General features: G+C 45.5%; 1 protein-coding gene across 3 annotated transcripts in view; it reads left to right on the top strand.

Moving 5' to 3' along the window:
* The first annotated feature begins 146 nt into the window (after nucleotides 1-146).
* The window catches only part of CSF1R (colony stimulating factor 1 receptor), a 74,371-nt gene continuing 46,591 nt past the window's right edge, over nucleotides 147-27,926 (top strand). The window contains exons 1-2 of one of the 3 annotated variants that reach the window (XM_061617360.1): nucleotides 147-164; nucleotides 25,029-25,265. In XM_061617360.1, the coding sequence (XP_061473344.1) occupies nucleotides 25,193-25,265 (73 nt within the window). In that variant the 5' untranslated portion in view covers nucleotides 147-164; nucleotides 25,029-25,192. Of the gene's footprint in view, nucleotides 165-24,752; nucleotides 24,855-25,001; nucleotides 25,266-27,926 lie in introns of those variants that run through there. The other 2 variants (XM_061617358.1, XM_061617359.1) reach the window with 2 other exon arrangements.

Raw genomic sequence — 27,926 nt, 5'->3', positions numbered from 1 at the left:
GGGAGGGCTTATCTGTGGTACCAAGCAGAGAAAGCATGAGTGGGAGAGAGAAGGCTTATATAGCAACAATGATATGCCAACAGGTGTGACAAGAGAGAGAGAGGCTGTGAGTAGTTCTTTTATTCTTTGAACAGATGAAGACTTAGTGGGCTGTAAGGAAGAAGGTAAGTGGAAAGAAGAGCTGATAGGTGCTATCTATACATACAAGCAGGTCTGCCAATTGGGTCATCTAGGCCTGGTATGCTGTTTGTATGGTACTCTGAGAGGTATGATCCCCAGCCAAGACTTTGAGGACTCCCCAAATATCTAGAATCTTACCAATTAATTTACCTGGACCCTTCATGTCTGTGGCAGTGCATTCAAGTAGCATATAATGAAAATGCTTAACCTAAGAAAATCTGCAAGCAAAACCCTAGCATAAACCAAAACTGGAGGATGTGGGAACAATCAATCAATCAATCAATCAACTAGGTGCCAGCCAACAAAACCAAAATAACCACTTGAACTATCTAAAAGTGTACACGTGTCAATTCTAGACCCAGAAGACTGATCCTTGTCAGGGGACACAAAGATGCAGGGAGTATAGTTTGGTCTGAGAACATCTCATGCCCATTCCATACTTGCCACTGAAAAAAATATTTCCCATTTGCTAGGCAGTGTGAATGCTTTCCCTAGAGATAGCACTATTGTTGCATTTCCTGTGGCATGTTTTGACTATTGCAGATTGCCTGATGCAACAGCTGACTCAGTCTTTTGTCAGACATTTATATTATCCCTCCTACCCACCCTCCCTCATTTTACTAATTTAGTAAAATTATTTAGCCTTGTAAAACAGCTGTTTTAATATGTCTGCATGGATATGTGTACTAGCAGCCTGAGTGTAGGTGACTAATGAGATGATATTCTGAAAAGAGGAGGTAAAATGAGCACCCTTGGCACATTCAGTTAGCTGGAGCTCTTTAAATCCATTGCTTTTAAACCAATTTGCTGCTGCAGTGCTGACAGTTTTCTGTGCCTTTGTCCTCCCTCATATTTGTGTCAGCTTATAAGTCAAGTTAGCAGATCCAAGTTTGCTATGATGATTCATATGCATGTGTGAAATGAGCTCCCCCCCCTGTAATTCTACAGTTCCACTACTTAAGTTTAAGACCCTGAAATTTCCCATAAAGCTGCAGCTTTATTCCCAAAGAGAGAAGACATCCCAGCCACAGCTTCCTGCAGCTGATTTATCTGGATGCAGATGAAATTGCTACCAAGCCAAGTGGAATGACTTGATGGCTTTTTTGTTAGAGAAGACTTGATTCATTTGAGAGGCTTGAGCTGTTGCTTTCAAGACTGGCAAATTTGCCCATCAACAGTCAGTAAGAGTTGAGTCAGCAATGAAGGAAAAATAATCACCCTTCCCCCAGCAAGAAAAATTGCATCTTTACAAACCCTTTTTATGTTCGCTCTTTTTGTGAAAGAAAAGAACTTGAACAAACTCCACCAGCTATGGGGAAAATAACAGTAATCCATAAAATGTAAGGGGACATTAAGGTACCTGAGTATTAGGGCTGTGCAAAAAACAAAAAAAATTGCTTTAGAAACCACCTAGTTGGCTTGGATAATTAATCAGAACCTAGTTGGATAGGATGGGTTGGAAGCTTCGGCTGACATAGTACATTGTATCTGATGCCTTAGGTCCAAGAAAGAGCCTCACCTTACCTCATTTTCTGAAGCCCTTTGATGACTTGATTACCACACTGACCATAATGGAAAAAAATCAATACACCTATACATTTGTTATTTCTTGGAAGAAGTGGACATCATTTGCAGACATAGTTCTCTTGCTGAGGGGATGAAGCACACCAGACTTCAGACAAATAAGTTCAGGGGATTTTGTTCAAGCAGCTTGTAAATTTGAGGTTTTTTAAAAAAAAGGTAACATCAACTAACACCCATACCTTTTAATTTTCAAGCATAGTACATAGCCTTTTCTGAGGAGGTAAAGCCTGTCAAATGTCAGACAAAGAGGTGCAGGAGGGGTGTGGCCAGGCACCTTTAAAGGCTTTGGGGGGGATGTCCTCCTATGGTTTTGTTTCTGTTACATACACAGATTGCTTGGTGCACACTGTAAACCCGCCTGCTTGAAAAGCCCTCTGAGCCCCAACCCTCTCATCTTTCAGGCAAAGGCAAGGTTTGGGTCCTTGTCACTCTTCATTTCAGAGCTAAAAAGTCCAGCTCATTATGCTGGCTTTATTTTAAAAAACAACATGGGATGGGAAGCAGCAGCAAAGGTGGCAGATCAGTTCTTTTCCCCACCTCCAAATAAGGGTAGAGACACACTTACTGTTCTGCCAGTTCCAGTGCATCTCCACCTCTCTTTGCTGAAAACGGGGGCACACTACACTAGTCAAACCCTGCCCCTTTTTACTCTAAAGCCTAGTGGGATCAGCTTGAGTGTTTTTTTTTTTTTTTAATTCAGTCTCAAACAGATTTCGCAGCTGATTGGCAGATCAACCTATTGCTCCTCCAGGTGTGGCCAATGGCAACTCTGCTGTAGATGACTAGCGGGCTCACAGCCTAAGATGCATCTTCTTCAGGCAGATGCTGAGAAGTGTTGTTATCATGTTCATCTGGTGGTCTAGCACTGAGCCTATGCCACCGGTAACAATATGAATGAAGTTCAGAATAAAAAACAGCAATAGCAGAGGGAGGAGTTTGAAGGAGAAACAGGAAGTGAGGAATCAGAGAGTGGGGGGAGTGAGGAGAGGACATTGGTCTTGTAATGCTCTGTAGGAAGCAATCTTAATTACGTTGGGAGTTGCTCCTTTGATTACACAGTCACATGAAACACTACCTGCCTGATGAAACTAGAGCCCCCCTATTACAAGCTGCCAGCATACACCACTTTTAGCAGGAGCCCTGCCTATACTTGGCTGCTAGGGAGAAAGTCCTAGAGGAGCCATGGTAGGTACACTTTAGTTCTGATATCTGACTGGAGCAGCCAGGCTGCAGTGCACACACATACCTGTCCATAATGGGACTCTGGCAGGAGCCTGTAAGGACAGGCATATCCAGTTCTGGTGGGATACAAAAGGAACGGTACAAGTGTGGGACCTTTGCAGATGCTCCTGCTTCTAGAAAGACACATTAGCAAAAAGCAGACAAAGTGTAAACAGCTTCTGATATGTTCATTTTGCATGCCTCTCAAAAGTGCTGTGATCAGAAGTAAAAAGGAGAGCTTTTATGAAGTCATTCTCTGATTGGAAGTTAACAGCTGTCAGTCACAGTCAGACTTACAGCCCCATCTCTGCTCCTCCACCAACCCTCTCTTAGTATTTTCCATTTATGGAGAGGTGGGGGGCCAGAAGAAAAAAACAAAGATCTCCACTTCACTTCGGAAAGTTTGAGACTCAAGTTGCTTGAGATTTTGAAGTGGTCCAAATATCTCTAAAGTGTGGCTGTTTTCACCTCAGATTTGTACCTCATTCCAGGCTTTTACAGAGCCTTATTGAGTATGCTGGCACCTTTAAACACTAACTAGGTAAAGGCTTTGGGGCAGGATACATCTAGTTTATGAGCACTGTGTCAACATTGGCACTTCAATGACCTAGAATGTGGCCACATCCAAACCATAGATATAAAATACTCTTATACCACTTTAACAGTAATGGCTTCCCCCAAAGAATCCTGGGAACTGTCATTGTAAAGGGTACTGAGAGTTGTTCAGAGGACAGCTCTCACAATTATTTGGGGGAAGCCATAACTATTGAAGTGGTATAAAAGTGCTTAGAATTTATGGTGTCCACACAACTGCCATAGAAATGCAGCATGGTTACTTTGGCTGTTACATTCTGCTTGTGGGGTTCCCATATGCATGTGGTTGACCACTGTGAGAACAGGATGCTGGACTAGCTGGACCACTGGCCTGATCCAGCAGGCTCTTCTTATGTTCTTAATGGAAGTGAGTTCTGAACTATTACCAACACCCTGGGGATTATGAGCTGCTTCTTCACTTCCATTATTATAAATAATTGTTTGGCTCATCAGTTTCCCCCTGGACAAGATTTTTTTGCCCTACTAAAGCACATCTTTAGTTTCAGAAAACCAGAAGTGCAGCAGACGTCAAGTGCATTTATACAAGCCTTACAGTTAAAGTAACACATGAGCAGGTTATGCCAGTTTAAGCCTAATGTCTGCCTGGCACTCTTCTGTGGATAGAAACAACTAACACACCACTGAGAGAGAGTTTCCTTTCTGGGCAGATGATTTAATACTTGTTCAAGTGAGCCAGTTCTCTTTGAGTTGGCATTTGTTCCTGGAAAAATAAGTAAGTAGGGGGATAAATATTCTTTTAAAAAATCCCTTTGGTTAAAAATATGCATTGGTCAAGAAGATAAGCCAGGACTGTATTTTCAGCTGTATGCTCAAAAATATAGCACAGGGGGGAGGAGACCCTGGCTGGGAGTCCAGAGACTGTGAGTTCAAATCCCCACTCATGTCTCCTGGGTGTAAAGGGCCAGCTAAAGATCACCCCCACAGGAGTGGCTCAAGGGTTATGTGCCCTGCTACCTGTGCAGCTGTGGGCAAGCTGCATAGTCCCAAGGAGTCCAGTTGCCCCCCAGCTGGCAGTTGCAGAAAAGGAAGGGGCTGGCTTGTGCAGCTATGGCAAGCTGAGCAGGCCCTAGCCAGCTGGGGAGGACTAGCCTCAGAGGGAGGCAACGGTAAAGCCCCTCTGAATACCACTTACCATGAAATCCTATTCATAGAGTCGCCATAATTCGGGATTGATTTGAAGGCAGCCCATTTCCATTTTCAAAACAAAGTAAGATTTGTATCATTTTCCTCACAAAACACTCACTCTCCACACTTCTGGCACACAAATTCTTCAATAAAATAATGATGCACAATTCCTTTTGTGCAACTTTCCCTACCTCCATGTATTCTTTGTGTGGGTTTTAGCATGATATAACTGTACCTACCTTGTTCACACATTTCCACGTTTCACACAAGTTATTAGGCAAATAGCCTCTCTTTTTGTAATAAATGTTTAATTCTTTTTACCCCTTCAAGCAGCACTACAGAGATATCTGTTAGATTTCTATCCCACCTTTCCTCAAAGCAGCATATCTTGTTCCTCCGCTTCTCCAATTTTATTTTCACAACAACCTTGTGATCTAAGATAAGCTGAGGGTTGGTGAGAGTGGGCTTCATGGCTAAGTGGGGATTTCAACCTGGGCCTCCCCAGCCCCAGTTTAACACTCTCTAACCCACGGGCAGGGAACCTTTTTCAGCATGAGGGCCACATTCTCTTCTGGGCAACTTTCTGGGAGGCCATATGCCAGGGGTAGCAGCAGCAGAGCCAGGGGCAAAAATGGGTCTTGCAAGAAATGGCAATTTTGGCCTTTTGTACAGCAGGCGAGCTTCTTTACACTCACATATCCCTCTCTCTCCTTCACCCAGGCAAGCCAGAAGTATTATCAGATCTCAAAGATGCATTCCAGCCAGGCAAAAACACTCAAGGAGGGTGCAAAGCAGGGGTGGTGAGGGATGTGGCTCAGAAGGGTGTGTGGCCTGGAGAGAGTTCTGAGGGCCAGATTAAGAGGCCTGGAGGGCCATATTCAGCCTCCAGGCCTGAGGTTCCCCATCCCTGCTCTAACAGTTATACCATGCTGGCTCTCACATGTTGGCCAAAACGAACACTGACTGCTTCATTTTGCTTTTACTTGCTTTTATAGTATGCCATTATAGCCATGCAACTTGGTACATGAGCCACATGAAACCACTGGATTTTGTTTTGTTTTGTCTTTTGTTTTGGTATGCTTTTTGTTGGTGGAAGTTTCTAGCGCTAATGACCCAAACTAACAATATAATCAAAGATTTCCATCTGAATGTTCTGGTGTAATCCTATTAAGGATGGGAGAGAAATTTGATTCAGTTTGCATTTTAGGCCCAATCTATCAAATTCACACTTTCCAAAACACTATGAGAACCAAAAACAGCCATCCTTCGAAATTCACATTTATTTATTAAACTTTGCAGTGCACTTCTCCAACCAAACAATATTAATAAACATGCATATATTAGGGCAAGTGTGCATAAAAATAAACATATGAGTGAAAATAACATACAAAAACGCATTGGATGATAGGTTGCTTGCAAAAATGTGTACATTAGTCAAAACTGCCTACAAAAATGTGCTTGTTAGGAGAAATTTGTACTAAAATACTAGAGAATTTTCATGGGCAATTTGCAGCAAATTTGCAAATTGCTGCAGGAATGTGGAAAACTGAATTTAAGATTAGAAAAATGAGAAACGGATAGAACCCAAACTGACAGATCTTTCCATACCTTAATCCTTTACATGTCTACATCTGCGTGATGTGTATAGGATTGCAGCTTAATAGTGCCAGTTCCAGATTTGAGGACCCCTGGACAAAGCGATTTCTGGTGGACCCCAATGAGCTCACTGGCTGTGATAGTAATGCTCCATGCAGCAGTGGGCAACTAGGTCTAGCTGCCCTTTTAATTTCTCATTACGCCCCATAGCAACACTAGGTCAGGAGCATTGTGGGAAATAAAAGGGATGGCTAGATCCAGCTGCATGAGACTTAATGGAGTTCCCAGATTTAAACAAGGGCAGGGCTAAGGCAGAATCAGCAGTGGCCCCTCCCAAGGTATTGTAACCCTGGCACACACCCAAGGATATAAGATGCTGACACCAGCCTTGAGCCTAAATGAAAAGCACAGTAAGAGAGTGACTCTTTCAGGCTTAACAAAGTGATAATGTAAAATCCCTTGCTGACCTCTGGAACAGTGCAGTAACGGGTCAGTCAGGATACAGCTGACAAAGGAGTCCTCATTGAACTTTTCACAACAGTGACAACTCCCCCTCACTTGGTTGACTCATTTTTTTCATCAACATCAGACACAGAAGCACAGATTCCTCAGGGCCAGCTTAGGAATAGATGATACCCATTGCATTTTAGCCCTAGCAGGCATTGACAAGTGTTCAAATATTCCAAATTTGCTATTTTTTTCAAATATTGCCATTCCTGTTTGGGATGCAAAATCTGGCATCTGAAATTCAAATGCAAGTGCTTTATTATGAATGTGGCAACTTTATAGCCTGCCCTTCCTCCAAGGAGCTCAGTGTCTTCAAGCCTGTTTGTGCTTATTCTGGAAGTAATAGCTTACTGGCCCCAGCAAGGAAACAGGCTATCAGATGAAGAGGATATTTTTGTCTGATCTAGCTAGGCTCTTCTTCCATTCTTGGGGTAATATCTATGGGGTTAGCCCACTACATCCTTGCAACAATCCAGTGAGGTGAGTTAGGCAGACAGATGCAGGGACTGGCCCAACGGTCACCCAGTGAGCTTCAAGACTGAGTGGAGCTATGAATGCAGATTTCTCCCTGGCCCAAATCCAACACTCTAACCAAAGCACAACACTGTCACCATTTGATAGGGTATCAGCAACTGTCCCATAAAATTTCAACTGAAAAAATACCACTGAATACAAAATAACCACTTCATGTCATCTGTCAAATATTGAGAGATACTAAATACCACTGCATGTCAATTATCAAATGCAGAAGTGACTAACTGAGTGAGGTGGAGCTGCTATGCTTGCTTCCTGGCAGGTGGGTTGCTCACCATAGCTTATTGGGAGGCAGGGAGGTGGTGAGGAGGTGGATGCAGTCAGGCCTATCACCACCAGGCAGCCAGGTCAGGCACTACCCGAGGGCCCCTGAGGTCCCCCTCCTTAGCTTGGGAGGGTGGAGCTCCCACTGCAATCTGCACGAGTTTTGGGTCGAGGTGCCACCCTCCCAGGAAACATCCGCATGCAGGTGGTGCAGGCTTCAATAGTCCTGCTTGCCCCACCTGCCTCCTGTGTTGCTACGTCAGGGATGGGGGAAGGAAGGCAAAACTTGTCTTCCCTCTTCCTCTATTCGTGGAGGCATCCACTAGATCAAATTTGTCCTCCCATGAACAGAAGGGCACAATTGGGTTCAGCAATAGACCGAGTGGCCCCGAAACGTCTTCTCCCCCTGAACAGAGCTCAGACAGCGCCCTGGTATACGCCACGGTTGCGGAGCCTGAGACAGGAGGTGAGACGACTAGAGCGCCGGTGGCAGAAATCCTGCTCTGAAGACGACCGGACACTGGTTAGAGCAGCAATAGCTGCCTACCAGGTGGCAACAAAGGCAACAAAGAAAGAATTCTTTGCTGCCTCTATTGCGTCTGCAGAGTGTTGTCCCAGGAGGCTGTTCCAAGTGGTCCGTAGCCTGGTCGGTCCAGTTGCTCAGGAACCCATGGAGCATTCAAAAGCCTCCTGTGACAGATTTGCTAAACACTTTGCTGATAAAATCAAACGACTGAAGAGCATGATTCCGTGCGCCGTGGACACAGGAAGTGAGCCAGAGGCGGTCAGTAGCATTCCGGTCCGGTGGGATCGGTTTCAGCCTCTTCCTTCTGAGGAAGTGGACAAGGTACTCTCTACTGTGAAGCCAACCACTTGTCTGCTGGACCCTTGCCCCTCCTGGCTCATTATGAGCTGTAAAGAGAGGCTGAGCGAAGGGATCAGGGTGGTGATAAATGCATCCTTGGAAGAGGGTGCAATGCCAACAGCCCTCAAGGAGGCAGTAATAAAACTCATCTTGAAAAAGTCCTCCTTGGATCCCCAAGAATTAAATAACTTTCGCCCAGTCTCTAATTTGCCATTCTTGGGCAGGGTGATTGAGCGCGTGGTGGCCAAACAGTTACAGACACACTTGGATGAAGCAGATTATCTAGACCCATTCCAATCGGGCTTCAGGACTGGACATGGAACTGAAACAGCCTTGGTCGCTCTGGTGGATGATATGAGGAGGGCGTTGGATAGAGGAGAATATACCTTCCTCGTCCTCCTCGATCTCTCAGCGGCCTTCGATACCATTGACCACGGTATCCTTTTAGATCGTCTGGGAGGACTGGGAATAGGGGGCACTGTTTTACAGTGGCTCCGTTCCTATCTCTCAGACAGACATCAACGGGTAGCATTGGGGGATGAGGTTTCAGACCCTTGGCCTCTCAATTGTGGAGTGCCACAGGGATCCTCTCCCCCATGCTATTCAACATCTATGTAAAGCCACTGGGAGCCATCATCAGGAGATTTGGGCTGCAGTGTCACCAATATTCAGATGACACTCAGCTCTATCTCTTGTTTAAGTCCTCACCAGAGTTGGCTGTGGATGCCATGTCCAAGTGCCTGGACTCCGTAAGTGAATGGATGGGAAGGAATAGGCTGAAACTGAACCCCCATAAGACCGAGGTGTTGCTCGTGGGGGACAAGAGAAGGTTGGGGGATATAGACCTGATGTTTAATGGGGTAAGATTACCCCTGAAAGACCAGGTCCGCAGCCTTGGGGTCATTCTTGACTCCCAGCTGTCTATGGAGGCTCAGGTCTCGGCAGTGAGCCGGGCGGCTTGGTATCAATTACATCTGATATGGAGACTGCAACCCTGCCTTCCTGTCCATCTGCTCCCACGGGTGATACATGCTCTGGTCTCCTCTCACTTAGACTACTGTAATGCGCTCTACGTGGGGTTACCCTTGAAAACGGTCCGGAAATTACAGCTGGTACAGAATGTGGCGGCGCGCTTGATTAAGAACAGCCGTCGCCATGATCATATCACCCCGGTGTTAGTGGATCTACACTGGTTACCAGTTGCTTACCGGGCCCAATTCAAGGTGTTGGTACTGACCTTTAAAACCCTATACGGTTCCGGCCCAGTTTATCTGAAGGAGCGCCTCCAGCATCACCAATTAGGCCGCATGACAAGATCAGCCACACAAGACCTTCTCTCGGTCCCATCAGTTAAAACAGCTAGGCTGGTGCGGACCAGAGAGAGGGCATTTTCAATTGTGGCCCCCACCCTCTGGAACTCCCTTCCTTACGATCTCCGTCACACCCCCTCCCTGACGGGTTTCCGCCGGGCCTTAAAGACCTGGCTATTCAGGCAGGCCTATGGGATCTCTGGGGATAGGTCAGTTTTTAATGTTGTTTAGTGCTGTGTAATTTTAATTATTATATTTCTGGTTATATTGTATTTTATCATGATATTGTACGTCGCCTAGAGTGGCCATTTATTCGGCCAGATAGGCGACTCACAAATAAAGTTTTACTATTATTATATTATTATAACCCATTCTTTTGTCTTCAATGACTATTTGACAAATATTGAAATATGCAGAGAATATTCTTTATCAGGTGCATTATGGACCTTTGGAAAGTTTTTGGGTGAAAGATTGAATTTTGTAGCAATTCAGGCTTCCACCTCAAAGTCATTTATAGCAACTGTTTCTCTTTCTATGAAATGCCAAATGACCTACAGAAGTATTGCCAACCCACCTGTCTTAATATATGATTGGAGAAAAGAGAACAGTATGTGACTGGCCTATTATTACCAGAGAAGACTCTTGCTATGGGTAATCCAGGGCAACTGCGTGCCAGCACCCTGCTTCCCCCAGCCCCCCTGATTGTAGGCATTTCTGTGTTGTAGAGAATTGTATAAAACCGCCTGAAGTAGAAAGAAAGAGATCTTGGGGTTGTAGTGGACAGCTCAGTGGAAGTGGTCAACCCAGTGTTTGTCATCTGTGAAAATAGCAAATTCCTGCTATGGATTATGAAGAAAGGGTTTGAAAATATAACCACCAGTGTCATAATGTTTTTGGTGCAGCCAAGCTTGGAGTATTGTCAATTGCCGAGTCTAATATGAGACTTTGTTATTTTGTTTTTGTTTGTTCGTTTGTTTGTTTTTAACATTTGTTAGGCCATTCGTCCATCCAAGGGCTGAGTAGCAACAATTAAACTTTAAAAGCAGAGCAGCATGATCCAGTGATAAAATGATACTTTATAACACCTGAGCAACTAACAAGAATTTACCGGGCACAGAAAGGAAAACAGAGTCCTTGCCAGGTGAATCTCTTCAGAGAGAGAGTTTCAGAGTTAGGGTGCCATAATCCAGGTGGCCCTGTCCCCATTACCACCCACCTCCCCTCTAATAGTGGAGGGACATGGAGAAAGTTCTTTGAGAAGGATCACAAAACCTAGGCCAACTCAGGCAAGAGGGTGGTGATCCTTAAGGTACCCAAGTCCCAAAGGTAGGACTGCAGCCCTACTTTAAAGTTACATAATTCTTCTGTTGTCATTACTTTAGTCTTCTTGAGGTTCAGCTGCAGTCCAAAGCCCTACTAATGGCTTTTAGGGTAAAAACCAGCACTTTGAATAGTGCTCAGAAACACATCGGGAGTCTATTTTATATTTATTATATTTATTTATAACAGTATTTATATACTGCCATTTTGTAAACAGAACCATTAAAAGCAATACAAAACAATCATTAAAATGACTGGCTATGAGGGATGGAAAGATCTGTCCAGTTTGGTTCTCCCAGCTTCTCGTTTTTCCAATCTCACATTTGGTTCTCCACATTTCTGCTGCAATTTGCAGTGTTTTTTTTAAATCCTCATGAAAATCCTCCAGCATTTTAGTGAGATTTTCTCCTACTAAATACATTTTCGTATGCAGTTTTGACTAATGTAGATGTATTTGCAAGCCATTTCTCCTAATATAATAATAAATAATAATAATAAATTTAATTTATGTGTCGCCTATCTGGCCAATGGCCACTCTAGGCGACGTACATACAATAAATATGGCAGAATACAATATAAAAATACAGTGAAATATATAAATTATAAGAGCAAACAATACATAATAGGAGGCATTTAAAACAGAAGAATATTAAGCCTCCCCAGAAGTCCCGAAAGCCTGCTGAAAAAGCCAGGTCTTTAAGGCCTTGCAGAACATATTCAGGGAAGAGACGTGCCGAAGATCTTGTGGGAGGGAGTTCCAGAGTGTGGGGGCCACCACTGAAAAGGCCTTCTCTCTAGTGCCCGCCAACCTAGCTGCTTTGGTTGGCGGGACTGAGAGAAGGCCTTGTGTGGCCGATCTTGTCAGGCGGCATGATTGGTGGCGTTGTAGGCGCTCCTTTAGATAAACTGGGCCGAGACCGTGTAGGGATTTAAAGGTTAAAACCAACACCTTGAATTGGGCCCGGAAAACAACTGGAAGCCAGTGTAGATCGAACAACACTGGTGTGATGTGGTCCCGGCGACGACTGTTTGTGAGTAATCGAGCCGCCGCATTTTGAATAAGTTGTAGTTTCCGGACCGTTTTCAAGGGTAACCCCACGTAGAGCGCATTACAGTAATCTAATCGAGAGGTGACCAGGGCATGTACTACCAGTGGGAGCTGATGAACAGGAAGGTAGGGTTGCAGCCTACGTATAAGGTGTAGTTGGTACCAAGCTGCCCGGCTCACAGCCGAAATCTGAGCCTCCATGGACAGCTTGGAATCAAGTACAACCCCGAGGCTGCGGACCTGGTCCTTTAGGGGTAAACTCACCCCATTGAACTTCAGGTCAATGGTTCCCAACCTTCTCTTGTCCCCCACAGGCAGTACCTCGGTCTTGTCGGGGTTCAGTTTCAGCCTATTCCTTCCCATCCATCCACTCATGGACTCCAGGCACTTGGACACGGTCTCCACAGCCAACTCTGGTGAAGATTTAAATGAGAGATAGAGCTGAGTGTCATCCGCATATTGGTGACACTGCAGCCCAAATCTCCTGATGATTGCCCCCAGCGGCTTCATATAGATGTTAAATAGCATGGGAGAGAGGATAGAACCCTGTGGCACACCACAATTGAGAGGCCAAGGGTCTGAAACCTCCTCCCCCAATGCCACCTGTTGGTACCTATCAGAGAGAAAGGAGCGGAACCACCGTAATACAGTGCCTCCTATTCCCAATCCCTCTAGGCGATATAAAAGGATACCGTGGTCGACAGTATCAAAAGCCGCTGAGAGATCGAGGAGGACAAGGAAGGTAAATTCTCCCCTATCTAATGCCCTCCTCATATCATCTACCAGAGCGACCAAGGCTGTTTCAGTTCCGTGACCAGTCCTGAAGCCCGATTGGTATGGATCTAAGTAATCCATTTCATCCAAGTGTGTCGACAACTGATTGGCCACCACTCGCTCAATGACCTTGCCCAAGAATGGTAAATTCGAAATTGGGCGAAATTTATTAAAAACTTGGGGATCCAAGGAGGGCTTCTTTAAGATGGGCTTTACAATTGCCTCCTTGAGGGCTGATGGCATCACACCCTCTTTCAAGGATGCGTTTACCACCGCCTTGATCCCCTCACCCAACTTCTCTCTGCATCTCATGATGAGCCACGATGGGCAAGGGTCAGTTAGACAGGTGGTAGGCCTTACAGTCGAGAGCACCTTGTCCACATCCTCAGAAGAGAGAGGCTGAAAATGATCCCAGCATACCGGCATGCAACCGGTCAACTCCGATTCATTCACTGTATCCACGGCGCACGGGATCGAGCTCCATATGTGTTCGATTTTATCAGCAAAGTGCTTAGCCAAAGTGTCACAGGAGGCTTTTGACTGTTCCAAGGGTTCCTGAGCAACTGGACCGACCAGGCTTCGGACCACTTGGAACAACCTCCTGGGACAGCACTCTGCAGACGCAATAGAGGCAGTAAAGAAAGCCTTCTTTTCTGTCCTTATTGCCACTTGGTAGGCAGTTACTGCTGCTCTAACTTGTGTCTGGACACCTTCGGAGCGGGATTTCCGCCACCGGCGTTCTAGTCGTCTCATCTCCTGTCTCAGAATACGCAGCCGTGGTGTATACCACGGTGCTAACTGAGTTCTATTCAGGGGGAGAGGACATTTCGGAGCCACCCGGTCTAACGCCCCGGTGATCTTTCCATTCCACTCCATCACCAGGGTTTCAACCGGGCAACCTTCAGCAGGTTCCAGTTCCCCTAGCGCAGTCAGGAATCCATCAGGATCCATCAGGCGCCTGGGGCGGACCATTCTAATAGGTCCATCACCCCTGCGGAGAGGGTGTGGCAGCGTGAAGTCCATGTTTACCAGATGGTGATCTGACCATGACACAGGAGTGGAAAGAACCACTCCCAACTTCAGAGCACTTTTCTCCTCTCCCAGGACAAATACAAGGTCGAGAGCATGACTGGCTACATGGGTGGGCCCAGTATTACTGAGGTGCAGTTCCCAGGAAGCCATGGTTTCCAGGAAATCCCGAGGGGCTCCAGTGAGAGTGGTCCCGGCATGCACGTTGAAGTCACCCAGCACTAACAATTCTGGGGACAACGCCCGTACAGCCGAGACCACCTCCAGCACCTCGGCCAGGGAGTCTGCTGTGCAGCGGGATGGGCGGTACACCAGCAGGATCCCTAAACTGCCCTTCGGGCCCAACCTCCAGTACATGCAGTCAACAAACTTGGTCCTATGGAGAGGAGATCTGGCAAAAACAAAGGACTCCCGGTAAATGACTGCCACACCCCCTCCCCGCCTGCCCACCCTCGGCTGCTGTGCGCAGCAGAAACCTGGCGGACACATGGCCTCGAGAATGGGTGCAGAGGCCTCATCCAGCCAAGTGTCCGTAATACATGCCAGGTCTGCACACTCATCCAAGATCATGTTGTGGATGAGTGAAGTTTTTTGTACCACAGACCTGGCATTGCACAACAGCAGACAAAGGTCGGTAGGAACCTTGCGTCCCCCAGTTATCGTCTGGTTTTGGGCAGACCCGGAACAGGGGATGGGTATAATGCATCTACCCCCTGTTCCCCTATGCTGGTGTGGTCTGCCTACAGCACCTTTCCAGCGCCTGCCGCCCAGTCTTTCAATGACTTGGCCCCTCACCTCCCCTGTCACATCCCCTCCTGACTTGCACATACTCTATCCCTGCCCGCCAATCAAGAGGCCACCCAGTCTAAAACAATAATAGACCATAAACCCACCCCAAGTGATAAATAACAAAAATAAAACAAAATAAAATACAGTTAAAATCAATAAAATACAGTTAAAATCAATATAATTAAAAATAATATAATGCATTTTTGGATCTCATTTTCACTTTTTTTGCACACTTTCCCTGAATATATGCATTTTTGCAAATGTTGCTTAGTTGGGGAGCTGCACTGCAAAATTTGGATGTGTGAATTTCGAATGGTGGCTGTGTTTTGCTTCTCATGTTGTTTTTGAAAGTGCAAATTTGATAAATTTGGCTTTAAATGTGAACTGAATCAAATTTCTGCCCTCTTCCTACTGGCTAAAAAGAATTTTAAACAATTGCACAGGCCTGTTGGCATTAAAAAGAAACTCTTCAAAAGGTCAGTATGTGTCCCGTCCAGAGCCGAAAGAATGAGGCTGGAGTGTGTGTGCAAGTAAATTTCGTTTTATTAGAGTAATGGATACATCAAAGGCATTGCGCTTCATAGGAAACCCTATGCTAACTCACTAGAGTCCCTAACTATACTCTAGACATGCTCTGCAGCGTGTGAAGGAAGTTGACTCAACGACCCCCCCACTGGGAGCGGCAGGCTTATATAGGAAATGTTTTCGAACGTAATCTCTGACTCCTTCGTAATTCCTGTCTCTGCCCTGTCCGTTTCTCGCGGCGACGGGAACGAGGAGACAGGGGATGCGCATCCAACGGCTCATCTGAAGACACCTGCTCCTGAGCAACGGGCTCGAGGTCAGGGGGCAGGGCCACACTGGAATCCTCCTGGGAACTGCTTGGCAAGGGAGGAGCTGGCACTGTCTCTGAAGCTTCCCCCCACAAGTCCTCTGCATCAACTGGGGGCGGTGCGCTCGGCTCCTCGGAAAGGGCATTACTTGTGGGAACTGGCTGGAAAGCAGGCTGCCCCCCTCCCGCACGATCCTGCTCAGACACAACAATCCCCAACTCTGCTTCTTCTGGCTGCGGAGGCGCCTGAAACTCATGCCTCCCCCCTTCCTGTCCCTTCTGAGTTGGCTGCAGCGCAACAGTATGCCCAGTTCCAGTCAGCAGTCCAGCCACTGTATTTTGAACCAACTACAATTTCCAAACAGTCTTCAGGGTCAGGCCCACAAACAGTGCATTGCAATAGTCCAAATGAATGGATCCCTCTAGGCCAGCCTTTCCCAACTAGTGGGCCACCAGATGTTGTTGGACCACAATTCCCATCTTTCCTGAACATTGGCAATTGTCAGGCCCAGGATGTGACTCAGGAACCAGACCAACGGCTGTAGTTAATTCGTGTTTTATTAGGGTAATGTCCAAACAAAGACTGCGTTTTCTCATGAAGCAATACAGGGATACAGGTCCTGCGGCATTGGGAGAAAGTTGACAGAGCAAGGGACTTCTTCCCGCCTGTTCTTTAAGAAGGGGCCAAACGGGCGCGCAATCTTTCGCTCCTCCTTAACTGCCCCTCAGGTACTGCCCGCCTTCCCCCCCTTCTCTCCTGTCTTTTCAGCTGTCTGCGTGTGCGCGGTGAGGGGGGAAGCATCACCCCCTCCTCTTCTGAAGTTTCCGATTCCAGGATGGGGGATAGGGGAGGGGCTGATGGTAAACTGCCTCCCCGCTTTTCGGCTGTGAGCAGCCCTCCCTCTTTCCCCTCTTGCTCTGAGCCTGAAAGAGGGGGAGGCGTGAGAATGTCCAGGGAGGGCTCAGGCTCCCCGTCGCTAAGCGACCTTATCACTGGCAGTTCCTCTGTTTCGTCTTCGCTCCAAAGGGGGGAAGTTCCTCCCCCTTCCCTCTGCCATCCATCCGAATACTCTTCTCCCAACTCTCCGGGATCCAGCTCCCCGGGATTGGGACCCCAGCTCTGCCTTCCGACAGCAATGCTCGCTGAGGCTGATGGGAGTTGTGGTCCAACAACATCTGGTGGCCCACTAGTTGGGAAAGGCTGCTCTAGGCTATGGATCACCATGGCTATGCTATCTCTGTCCTGGAAGAGCCTAAGCGGCTGAAAGATACTTCAAGCCACAGAGGCCACTTGAGACTCCAATGACAATGACATCTAATAGCATGCCCAAATTGCAAACCTGATCCTTCAGAGGAAGTGCAACTTCACACAGAAAGGATTGAACACAATCTTCCGAATTAGAAAAAACCAACTATCATCTTGCCTGCAATTTCAGCTTCTTGGGACTCATCCAATCAATTACCATCTTCAACTTCTTGTTCAGTACCTCTACTGCTTCTCCTAAGTTTAATGAAAAGGAGAAATAGAACTAAGTGCCTTCAATGAACTATTGATACCTCGCCCCAAATCTCTGCTTAACTTGACTCAGTGGTTTCATGCAGATGTTAAGCAGTATGGGATAGAAAATAGGGCACGACATTCTGGAAATGGCCCTCTAGGTAGGAATGGAATCACTGAAACGCAGTACCCTCAATCTGCACTTCAGACAGGGCCAGTGATTGATGAGAAGTCCAGGATAATTAGTAGGAATGTGTGTGTGCGCGCACACACACCCCCATCCTTCTGGCAAAGGTGATCCATCAGGGTGCTAAGGCTGCTTCGATGCCAGATTCAGAATTTCTGCCCTATTCCTCTGTATTCAGAAGCAGTACATAGCCTTGCAACCTACATCTGTGCAGATTTACTCAAAAATAAGTATAAATGAGGACAGTGGCTCTTGCTCCTAGGTAGGGCTGGGGGAGAAATTGATTCAGTTTATATTTAAAGGCAAACTTACTAAGTTTGCACTTTTTGAAACTATTATGAGAAGCAAAAAAGCAGCCATCCTCTCAAATTCACACTTCTCTGACTTTTGCAATGCAGTTCACCAGCCAAGTAATGTGTACAAAAATGCCTGCTCTGGGATAAAGGAGAGTTTTTATTTTACAATCGCAAATGGATATGTGGAAAACTGAATTGAAGACTGGAAAAATGAGAAACTTGGAGAACTGAAATTGACAGATTTGTCCATCTCTGCTCCTAGTAAGTACACATAGTATTACTAGGTTACCAGATACTTAAAGAAACAGTCAAGGATAGTCAGAGCTTAGTTTAAAAACAACAACAGGCTTTACATGTAGAAGGTATCAGGTTTAATCCCTGGTGTCCCCAAGTATGGCTGAGAAAGACCCCTGACTGAAAATCTGGATTGCCCTTTCAATCAATGTAGACAATACTGAGCCAGATGGATATAAGGCAGCTTCCTAGTATCTGATGAACTTCCAGAGATATCTGGTTGACCACTATTGGAGTGAAGGTGCTGGACTAGGAGGAGCTTTGATCTAATCCAGCAAAGTAATAATTCTGATTTTTTTAAATGAAATGCACATTATTAAGTTCTTTTAAAAGAAAGCAACTGTAAATCCTTTATCTAGGTTTAGAAGAAACAAGAAGACAAAACCACGTTTGCATCTATTATTATTTTCCATCAATGGGATTCTCCCTCAGGTTTATCCCTATACTGAAATCCTAATGGGAATGGTTGATTTATTTTGGAGTATGCCAACCCACTCCAGGGTTGTCAGCATGTTTGTGTCTCACTTGCCAACAGACATGCATAAACACGTCCTAAATTACAATTTTAGCATAGGAGTGCTTCTTTGACTGAACATGTCAATGGGGTATGGCACCTTCTTTAGGGGCCAATCAAACTAACATTATGCTGTACAACCAAGAGGTACATTGATCCAGGTTTCCATACACATATTTCTATCAGGAAGAGGCCCCTTATGCAAGTCCTCTTTCCAGTCTAGCTCTCAAGGCTGTGCACCTGGAATCCTCTTCAAAAAGCAGCTCTTGCACCCATCAGTGGATTTGGAAGGGGGAACGGGGCTGGATTTAGTGTATGCCCCCCCCGACCTTCTAAATACCTTACTGGCACAATTACTGTTTTTATTTTTAAAGGGTTCATTATACACGCAATCTCCGCTTTTGTGCACCCACATAGACATCTCAGGCCCCACATCTATATTTATATTTATAAACAACGCCATTAAGGTTATTGTAAAGTAAAGATGCTTCCCCTCCCTTACTTCCCATTTTCAAATGCTGACAAAACTGAAAATTCACCGAGGAAGGTAAAGGGAGTTCCTGGCCTATGTTTTCCTCCCCTTTCCTCCCTATGTCAGCCTTTGCTTTAACCGCAAGCTGAGCAGAGTTTAACTTAACTAATTCATGAGTGACCTCAAAGCAGACCATAGATCATAAGAAGAGCCCTCCTGGATCAGACCCAAAGGCCTGTCTGACATACCTCATATTTCTGTAAAGACCAGTGGAAGCTGGTAGCTTCGATATCAGTGGGGCAGCTTTCGGCACCATGGACAGCTCCTTGAACATTCAGACGAAAACCCGGAGCAGCTTCACTGCCCCGCTGACATCGGAGCCACCACCCTCCACTGGTAATGACCACACGTCCTCCCAAGCCCTTCCTATAGAGTTTGTATCCAGCAATAAGTGCGTCCTGCTGGCTCTCTCTCCCTCCAACAGATTTTCAGTATTATGCCCACGATAGCTATGTTCTCTTTTAAAGCCAAGCATCCCATCCCCCCCCCGTCTCGGCTTGGAGGCTTCTGTCAATAGCATATAAAAACGGATGCATGATATCCTTCTCCAAATGTCTCTGCCATGGCCATTTTCCCCTGCTGAGCCTTGGCCAGCTGTTATGCTCTACTGTACACTCATTGCCTAGTTTTACCCTCACTCCCTCGCTCCCCAGCTCATCTCAGCCTTTCCCCAGGTATCAATTTCAAAGCTCCCTCAGCAGCATTTTTTATATGAAATGTCAGCAGTCTGGCTCCATTCTGCTTCAAGTGGATGAGCCCGTCCCTCTTGTGCAGGCCCAGCTTGTCCCAAATTATTCTCCAGCCCATAACAATTCCACACCCCTCATGTCAATACCACTAGCCCATCTGTAAGACCCCTCCGCTCCAACTGTTTAGCAGGCCCTGTGCATGGAATACATAGCTTTTAAGAGAAACCTGTCAAAGAATTGTCCCCCTGGGGTTTCTTATGCTCAGCACCCCAAGGGGGGTGCTTTGCTTCCGAGAACAGTCCCAACTCCTTTGGGTCTCTGCTTCCCAGGCAAAAACTTTCCCTCCTTCAGGAGTAATTAATTAGTAGTACTGTCATCACCCTCCTTCAGATTCCTTTCTCTGAGAGAAGGGGTCTCAGAGGCCTTTGTGAATATTGACGAGATTACCCTCATTAGTAAAGGTAACTAGTAGCATTCAGCAATCAAGGACTAGATTTAGAATCTTTAGTTCCAAGCCAATACACACCATTTATAACAAGATAGTTTATTTAAAAGTAAATGAGATGGTATATACAAAAGAGAACAGTTTGATTCCTTGAAGTTAATCACCCTCATGCGGGCTACACGGAGGTACATTGGCATAACAAAGGGGAGATGTTCAATAGGTCAAAGAAAACAACAAAGGTATATCTAAGCTGCGCTCCTATACTTACAGCAGAGTTGCCTGGTTCCCAAACAGCTTTCTTTGTCTCACTTCAGCGAGTCCAGGTAGATGGAAAAAAGGGAACTAACTTGAAAGATCATCCTTCCTTTTTTACGGAGTTTAACAGTCACCAAGGAGGGGGGAAAGCAAATAGTCATATTCCGCCCCTGCCAGGACCTATTCCTTTGAAGTCTTTGAAGATAAGGGAGCTAGACAGCATCACTCAGCGGTCCTGATCTACAGCACCCCCTCTTCCTGATTTCTAATCCCAGGAAGCTGATAAGGGATAACAGATAAGGATCAGTTGCATCTCCTTGCAAGGTTGCAAATTGTCTGTCTGACACTGAGCTTTGGATCTCCCCCAGTAGGGAGTCCTAGGGAACCACAGGCTCCCAGAATTCTCTCTGGTCTCTCCATTTCAGCTTGACCAAAGTTAGCTATTCTTGACAAAACCTACCTTGGAAGTCCCAGACTTCTACTTCCTACCTAAATGGGGTTCTAGGCTGCACGACCACATTTCCCCACATCATTGGTGCTGAAGTCACCATGACTGCTGACTTCTCCCCAGCACCATCTTCCAGCCAATCTAAACAAAGCCATAACATCCGCAACATTTGCATCGGCAGGCAAGCCACCTTCTGGTCTACACCTGTCATGAACTCATATCTGTAGCTCAGTGGTAGAGCAACTATAGGTTGCTGGTTTGATCCCTGGCATCTCCAGGGAGGACTAGAAGAGACTCCTGTCTGAAATCCTGGAGAGCCACTACCAGTCAGTGTGGACAATACTAAGATAGGTGGACCAATGGCCAGCATAAGGTAGCTTCCTGATAGTTCATATTCCATTTTACTAGCAGCCTCCCCCTCCCCAGATATTGAAAGGAGGACAAACAGATCTCTATCTCAATGTATAGGTTGCAAACAGTAACAGCATGTGAAAACATATTGATGAGACAGGCAACAGGCAAAGCAGAATCTGAGAGGGTAAGCACCATTTTGCATATTTGGAACCTTTCCACAAACTAATATATCCATGTTGGATATTACCTCCCTGTTCCTTAATATCCAAGTAAGTATGGTCAATGAGCACATTAAGAACACAGGAAGCTGCCTTATACTGAGTCAGACCAATAGTCTATCGAAGTAATTTTGTCTGCACTGACTGGCAGTAGCTCCCCAAGGTTTCTGACTTTCCCATCCCTACCTGGAGATCCTGGGGAATGAACAGAACAGATGCCCTACTACCAGGGCCGGTTCTAAAGGGCGGCCAGGTTGGGCACTGGCCTGAGGGCCCTGGAGCTACAGGAGCCCCTGAGGGGCCCCTGAGGGGCCCTCCGCTCCCCTTCTGTGATCCGCACCCCCCCACACACCCCACTTACCTGTAAGCTGGCTTTTTAGCATTGCCCTTAATGAAGATGGCGGCCGCAGCTTCCCTAAGGTACTGAAGCTGCTGCCACCATCTTAGTTGATGGCAGAGATGTGCGCGCGTAGCACACACGTGTGCCATCAACAAAGATGGCGGTGGAGGCTTCATTCCTGTTAGGGAAACTGCGGCCACCATCTTCATTAAGGGCAATGGTAAAGACTAGACAGGTAGGGGGGCCGTGCGGGGGGGGCACTGGGGGGCCAGGGCAAGCTGATGCCCAAGGGCCCCTGCATGCCTGGAGCCGGCCCTGCCTACTACTGAGCTACAGACTTTTGCATGATATGCCTGTTATGTGCTCCCAGCTTCCCTGACTCAAGTAGGTCCCATGTGCATGAAGCCTTTGCACATATATCCAAAACTGCATCATACACATGATCTTGTACTCTAGAAAATGGAAGAATCCCAGATCACTCTAACAGAAACTAATTCACATTCAGGTGCATATGCACATAGGCATCACACCTAACGGGCTCTTGAACATGTGGAGGCCAGAAGCAGGGTCAGCAGACATGACCCCTACTCTTCTCTCCATCTTTACTTATTACGTTATCTTATGGTTTATTTCTATGCTGCCGTTTGGCCAAAAAGACCCCCAGGGCAGCTCACTAAGAATACACAAGAAATACGAATACAAGTAAGAAAAGAACAATACAATTCATAAAAATTTAAGACAATAAAATCTTAACCTTTTAAAAAAGTAATAACTGAAAGCCAAATACATTCATCTTCCTAGTAAAGCACAGTCCAGGGCCAGCGCTAGTGGGCGGCCAGGTTGGGCACTGGCCAAGGGCCCATGAGCTCACAGGGGCCCCTCACTAACCTGAGCCCAACCCTGCCATACAAGTCCTTCTCCTCCTTTTGCCACCACCTCCTCCTCCTTTCCTCTCAGAGCTGGCTTGGCCACTCCCTCTTCTGTGCATGCAAGGCCCCCGGGCGGCCGCTACTCTTGGCCACACTTGCTGGGCTGCAGGAGTTGCCGGCAAACAGTGGACTTTGGGGGCAGGGAAGAGGTTTTCACTTGCACACCTCAGGAGAGGAAAGAGGCACCACCACTGTATGGCACAGTGTGACTTGATTGAGTGTGTGACGCGAGGCAAAGAGAGCAGGCACTCACTCATGCCGCGGTAGGCAGTGGCAACAGTGGCACCACCTCTTCCTTCTCCTGGGGTGTGTGGGCAGGGATCTCCCTCCTTCCCGCCCTCCTTTCTTGCCTCGGAGGCATGTTGTCCACCGGCAAGTCCTCCCTCCAGCTCAGTGAGTGTGGCAGGAACAGTAGTAGCAGCCTCTGCCAAGGAGGCACACACAGGGAAGGGGGCCCTAGAGGGGTCTGTATGCCCAGCCCCCAAGAAACCTTGCCCTGGAGCAGTCCCCAGAAAGGTGTCAGAAAGAGCAGGGGTGAGGGGGCAAGGCAGGTGGATACCAGTCTCACCCCTGCAGCAGTCGTCCCTCAACGAATGCCTGAAGAGGTTTACAAGTAGGAATGTGGAGAAATTCGCTTCAGTTTACATTTTACTGCAAACCTACCTAATTCACACCTTCCCAAAACAATATACCAACTGAAACACAGCTGTCTTTTGGATTTTGTGATGCAGTTCTCCAACAAAAATGGGGGAAATCTGAATTGGGTGATTGTCTTTCAGCCCCCTGGCAGTTGTGCTGTGGGATGCTGCAGGGTACCATCTTGTCCCCAATACAGTTTAACATTTATATGAAGCCCTTGGGAGCAGTCATCAGGAGATTTGGGGTGAGTGTCAGCAATATGCTGGTGAAACCCAGCTCTATTTTTCTGTAGCATCTGAATCTGGAGAGGCTGTGCAAGCCCTGGACCAGTGCCTGGACTTGGTGGTGGGCTGGATAAGAGCCAGTAAACTGAGTCTGAATCCTAGCAAGATGGAGACACTGTGGGTTGGTGGTTCCTGAGTTTGGATAATTGGTCAATTTCCTGCTTTGTATGGAGTTGTACTCCCTCTAAAAGACCAGGTTTATAGTCTGGGGGTGCACCTGGATCCATCATTGACGCTAAAGGCCCAGGTGACCTCAATGGATTGGAGGGCCTTTTACCAGCTTTGGGTGGTAAGACAGTTGCAGCCATGTCTGGACCAGGATAGCCCGATCACTGTTGTCCATGCACTGGTAACCTTCAGGCTGGATTACTGTAATGTGGGACTACTCTTACTCTATGTGGGGCTACCGTTGAGGTTGCTCCTGAAGCTGCAGTTGATGCAAAATGCAGCAGTGTGACTGCCCACTGGGGCAGGGTATCACCAACATGTTACCCCACTGCTGAAAGAATTGCACTGACTGCCCATTAGCTATCGGGCCAAGTTCAAGGTTTTGGGTTGGTATACTAAGCCCTACGCAGCTTGGGACCAGGATACCGGAAATATTCTCTTACCCTGTATATACCCCATCGATCACTGCACTCTGTAGGTGAGGGCTTCCTGCAGATACCATCTTATCAGGAGGTCCGGCCTGCACAACATAGGAAATAGACTTTTAGTGTTGTGGCACCGACACTTTGGAATCCCCTCCCCTTAAATATTATACAGATGCCATCTCTGTTATCTACTGAAGACCTTCCTCTTTCCACAAGCCTTTTAAGTAGAGACCTTATCCCAGTCTCCACCTGTGTTGGAATTACTTTTTTAAAGTAAGATGTTTTTAAAGCTTTTTTTTAAAAAAAGATGTTTTTAAAGATACTTTGTTTTAATACGTTTTTTAAGATGTTTTGTTTTATATGTTTTAAAGTCTTTTGTTTTTAAGATGTTTTAGAATAGTTTTTAGTGTTTTTGTTTGCCGCCCTGGGCTCCTTTTGGGAGGAAGGGTGGGATATAAATTTAATATTCTCCAAATATGTGTCTAATAGAGGAAAGTGTGCACAAAAAGGTATATGTTCACAGAAATACCATACCAAAATGGCGGAAATGTGAAAATTAGGAAATATTCCATACAAAATGTGTATATTAGCAGAAAGGTGCTCTGAAATGCTAACTTTATTTTAAAAATCATAAATTGATGCAGAAATATGGCCATCTGAAGATCGAGAAAAATGAGAAACCCTATCCTTACTCACAAGGGAGCCTTCCTGAGTGTAGCTAAAGAGCCTTACCTATGCAAACACAGGTAAATCTGACCTATGCAAGGGGTATCCTATAAATGGGGCATGATCATGCAGCTGCACCTCCTCTCCCCATCTAGTACTGGTGAGTTTATATGACACACACTCCCTTGCTCACTCGCTTTCATCTTTTTCTGACTTAAAAAAACTAGGAATTTCCTAACTTGTGGTCATTTCAGAAAAAGGAGAAGTTCCTACTCCAAAGAAACAGACATTCGACAGCACAGCTGAAGAAAGATTAGCAGCATTTTCTGCCTCATCTATCTCTTTTCTCCTAAAGAAGATCCACTGGGCCAAAGCACTGGCTTCATTCTAATACCACAGCACACCTGACCTGTGCTGGATGGACATCTTTGTTCCAGGGCCAATGGGTCCAGCTCTCTTGATGCTCTTGGTAGCAGCTGATATCTGGCATGGTAGGTCTGCTTTTTGTCAATTACATGTCGGACACAATGGTAGCTTGTGGCAGCTCAGGAATGGTCTAAAAAAACCGATTATTTGATGCAGGCAGTAAAAGGGAGTTTCTTATCTCAATATACATGTTCTAAATATCTAATATCTCTGAAATGGTACAATAGCTCTAAGGTATCTAATTGTATCGTTCTGTTAGACTGTGTTGCCTTTTCCCCAGTTAATTGGGATTTTGTTGCAAGTGCCCAAATGCTTCATATTTCAGATTTTGTTTTAACCTTGGTTTCACTTTTCCATAATTCCATAATCATTTCAAAGTTATGTCCATAAACTGACCAATCCCATGAATACTCAATGTGAAGTTTAGTTTTTCTGTATGATAGTCAGCTTTAAAAAGTGGATCTAGAAATTTTTACTTTTTGAATGGTAGGCATATTGGGGACATAATTCAACTCAGCATAGGCTCTCAAGTAGGATGAAATGCATTGGATCCAGCACTACTAGATTTACCGTCAGATAAGAGAGGTGGATGTGGTACTTCCCATCTGAAAGTGCTCAGAAGTGTTCTTTGCCCAGTGTCTAGCTATGTTCGTTTTTAATTGATTTTTTCAAAAAAAGCAACCACTGTAGGGACAAATAGAGCCAGTTAAAATATATTTTAAAAAATCTAAAACTCTTCTTAAATGAGTAAATTAGAGATGATCTTGAAAGATTCCCTATCACCAAGACAGGGAATTTCATTACTCAGAGTATCTTCCCAAACCCAACAATTGAAAGAGCTTGTTTTGACCTATAAAGGTGTACGCGCTCAAGATCCTGATACCTCAAGGACCACCTCACCCCACATGAACCAACCCAAAGCCTGCATTCATCATCTGAGAGTCTTCTCTGTGTGGCCTCACCAAAGGAGGCATGGAGAGTGGCAACACAAGGACAGACCTTTTCAATAGTGACTCCCTGCTTATGGAATGTTCTCCCCTGGGAAGCATGGCTGGCACCATTGTCTGTTTTTAGGTGCAAGGCCAAAAAAAAAAGAATTACCCAGGTCTTTGGTTCTTAATTTGGAGGGTAACTAGTTATGTCTGTGGCCTCTTTTTAAAAAAATATTTTTGATCAGTCTTTGAAGCAGGGTGGGTAGGATTTTTCCTTACATGTGTATATTTGTATGAGTGCTTTAGGTTCTGTTTTATTACTGTTTTGCTATTTGGTTTTCATGTTTCTTGTTATTTCCTTTGTTATCCTGTAAGTCACTTTGAGACACTTCAGTGCAAAAAACGTTGAGTAAATATAATAAATAACAATAGATTTCCCCCCCTTAAGTGACCTATTTCCCTTCAAATTTCCATGAACATCAATCTCCTGTCATGTCCCTAGTACAGTCCCTACACACACACACACACACACACACAAACAATTCAGAAAAAAATGGCATAGTTTCAAAATGCTACCTTCTACCAAAGAAAGCAAACTTCTGCATATTTATTTATTTTCTTATTATTAATCAGTTGTACACATTACTGTAGATGAGCCCATAAAACAGGAGCAATCAAAAGTTTCCTGTGAAAAATAGTATATACCAAGGGGGCTCATATCCAATAACAATAACAACAACAATAAAGCTAAGAATAACATTGGCAGCAACATAACCAATCATTACCATTTAAGCTTCAAAACGTCAACCATGTGTAGAAATTTGATTGTGCGGGTTTTGCATCCAAATGTAACTGCAGGGAATAGGGTGATGGAGTTACATGCCTGGTTAGTTGCAGTGGCTTTAGTGCAGGATGGGGGAGAGAGAGAGAATGGGCCAGGAGGACAATAACTGAAGGTAACTTATGCAATGTGGTAATGTGGTAAAGCTGATGGCCAGAAGTTACTGAAAGTCTAAAGGAAGTGGGTGAGGAACAGTGTCGGTGCCATTCTGAAGCTTCGTGTGAAAATTCATTCTGGTCAGCATAAGAAATGGCAGCAAATATATTTTTCCATATTTTAAATAAACTGTAGAAGCTGTTTTTACATTCTTATTGGTGTCCTACTACTACTACTACACACCAAAAAAACTTCATGTATCCATGATCAAATAATGACAGTACAACTGAATATTACAAGTGTTATTTGGTTGTGTGCGAACAGTAAACATTAATCATAGTTAACAACATTGCTATACAAACAATGTAAATTATATCTATAAGTATGTAAGAAGAAGGAACTATATAAGCACCCAAAAGTCAGCTCCTACCCATTACTGAGTTTGGAAAAAATGCAGGATTGCCCCTTTAAAAAAAAAAAAGCTTCTAAGCAAGAGAGATCAGTGGGACTATGAAGAAGTGCACTTCCTCCCCGACTCCATTCCTGCTGCCCCGGCTGGCCAGTTTTGACCTTAGCAACATGACTCCCTTTCAGCATCTTGAGCACTTGAGGTTCCTGAACTCAGTGTTGCAGCCCCACTTTCATATCCTTTGACATCAGAGCCAGGAAAGGGCAGCAACAGACCTCTGAATGCTCTCCTCTTTTGAGAAAGAATGGACAGAGATCTTTCCATCTTCTCTAATGTCCTCCCTCCTTGGGAACATCTGTGCACTCACCCCAAGAAGATTGGTGTGTGTGAACTCTCCCAATCTTCCCCATTCTCAAATTGTGAAAACTAATATATAGGTAAGATGTAC

The sequence above is a fragment of the Rhineura floridana genome, chromosome 3 (assembly GCF_030035675.1).
Source record: "Rhineura floridana isolate rRhiFlo1 chromosome 3, rRhiFlo1.hap2, whole genome shotgun sequence".
In the NCBI taxonomy this organism is placed as follows: Eukaryota; Metazoa; Chordata; class Lepidosauria; order Squamata; family Rhineuridae; genus Rhineura; species Rhineura floridana.
Note: the sequence above shows the minus strand (reverse complement) of the source record. Positions and strands in the feature narration are given on the sequence as shown.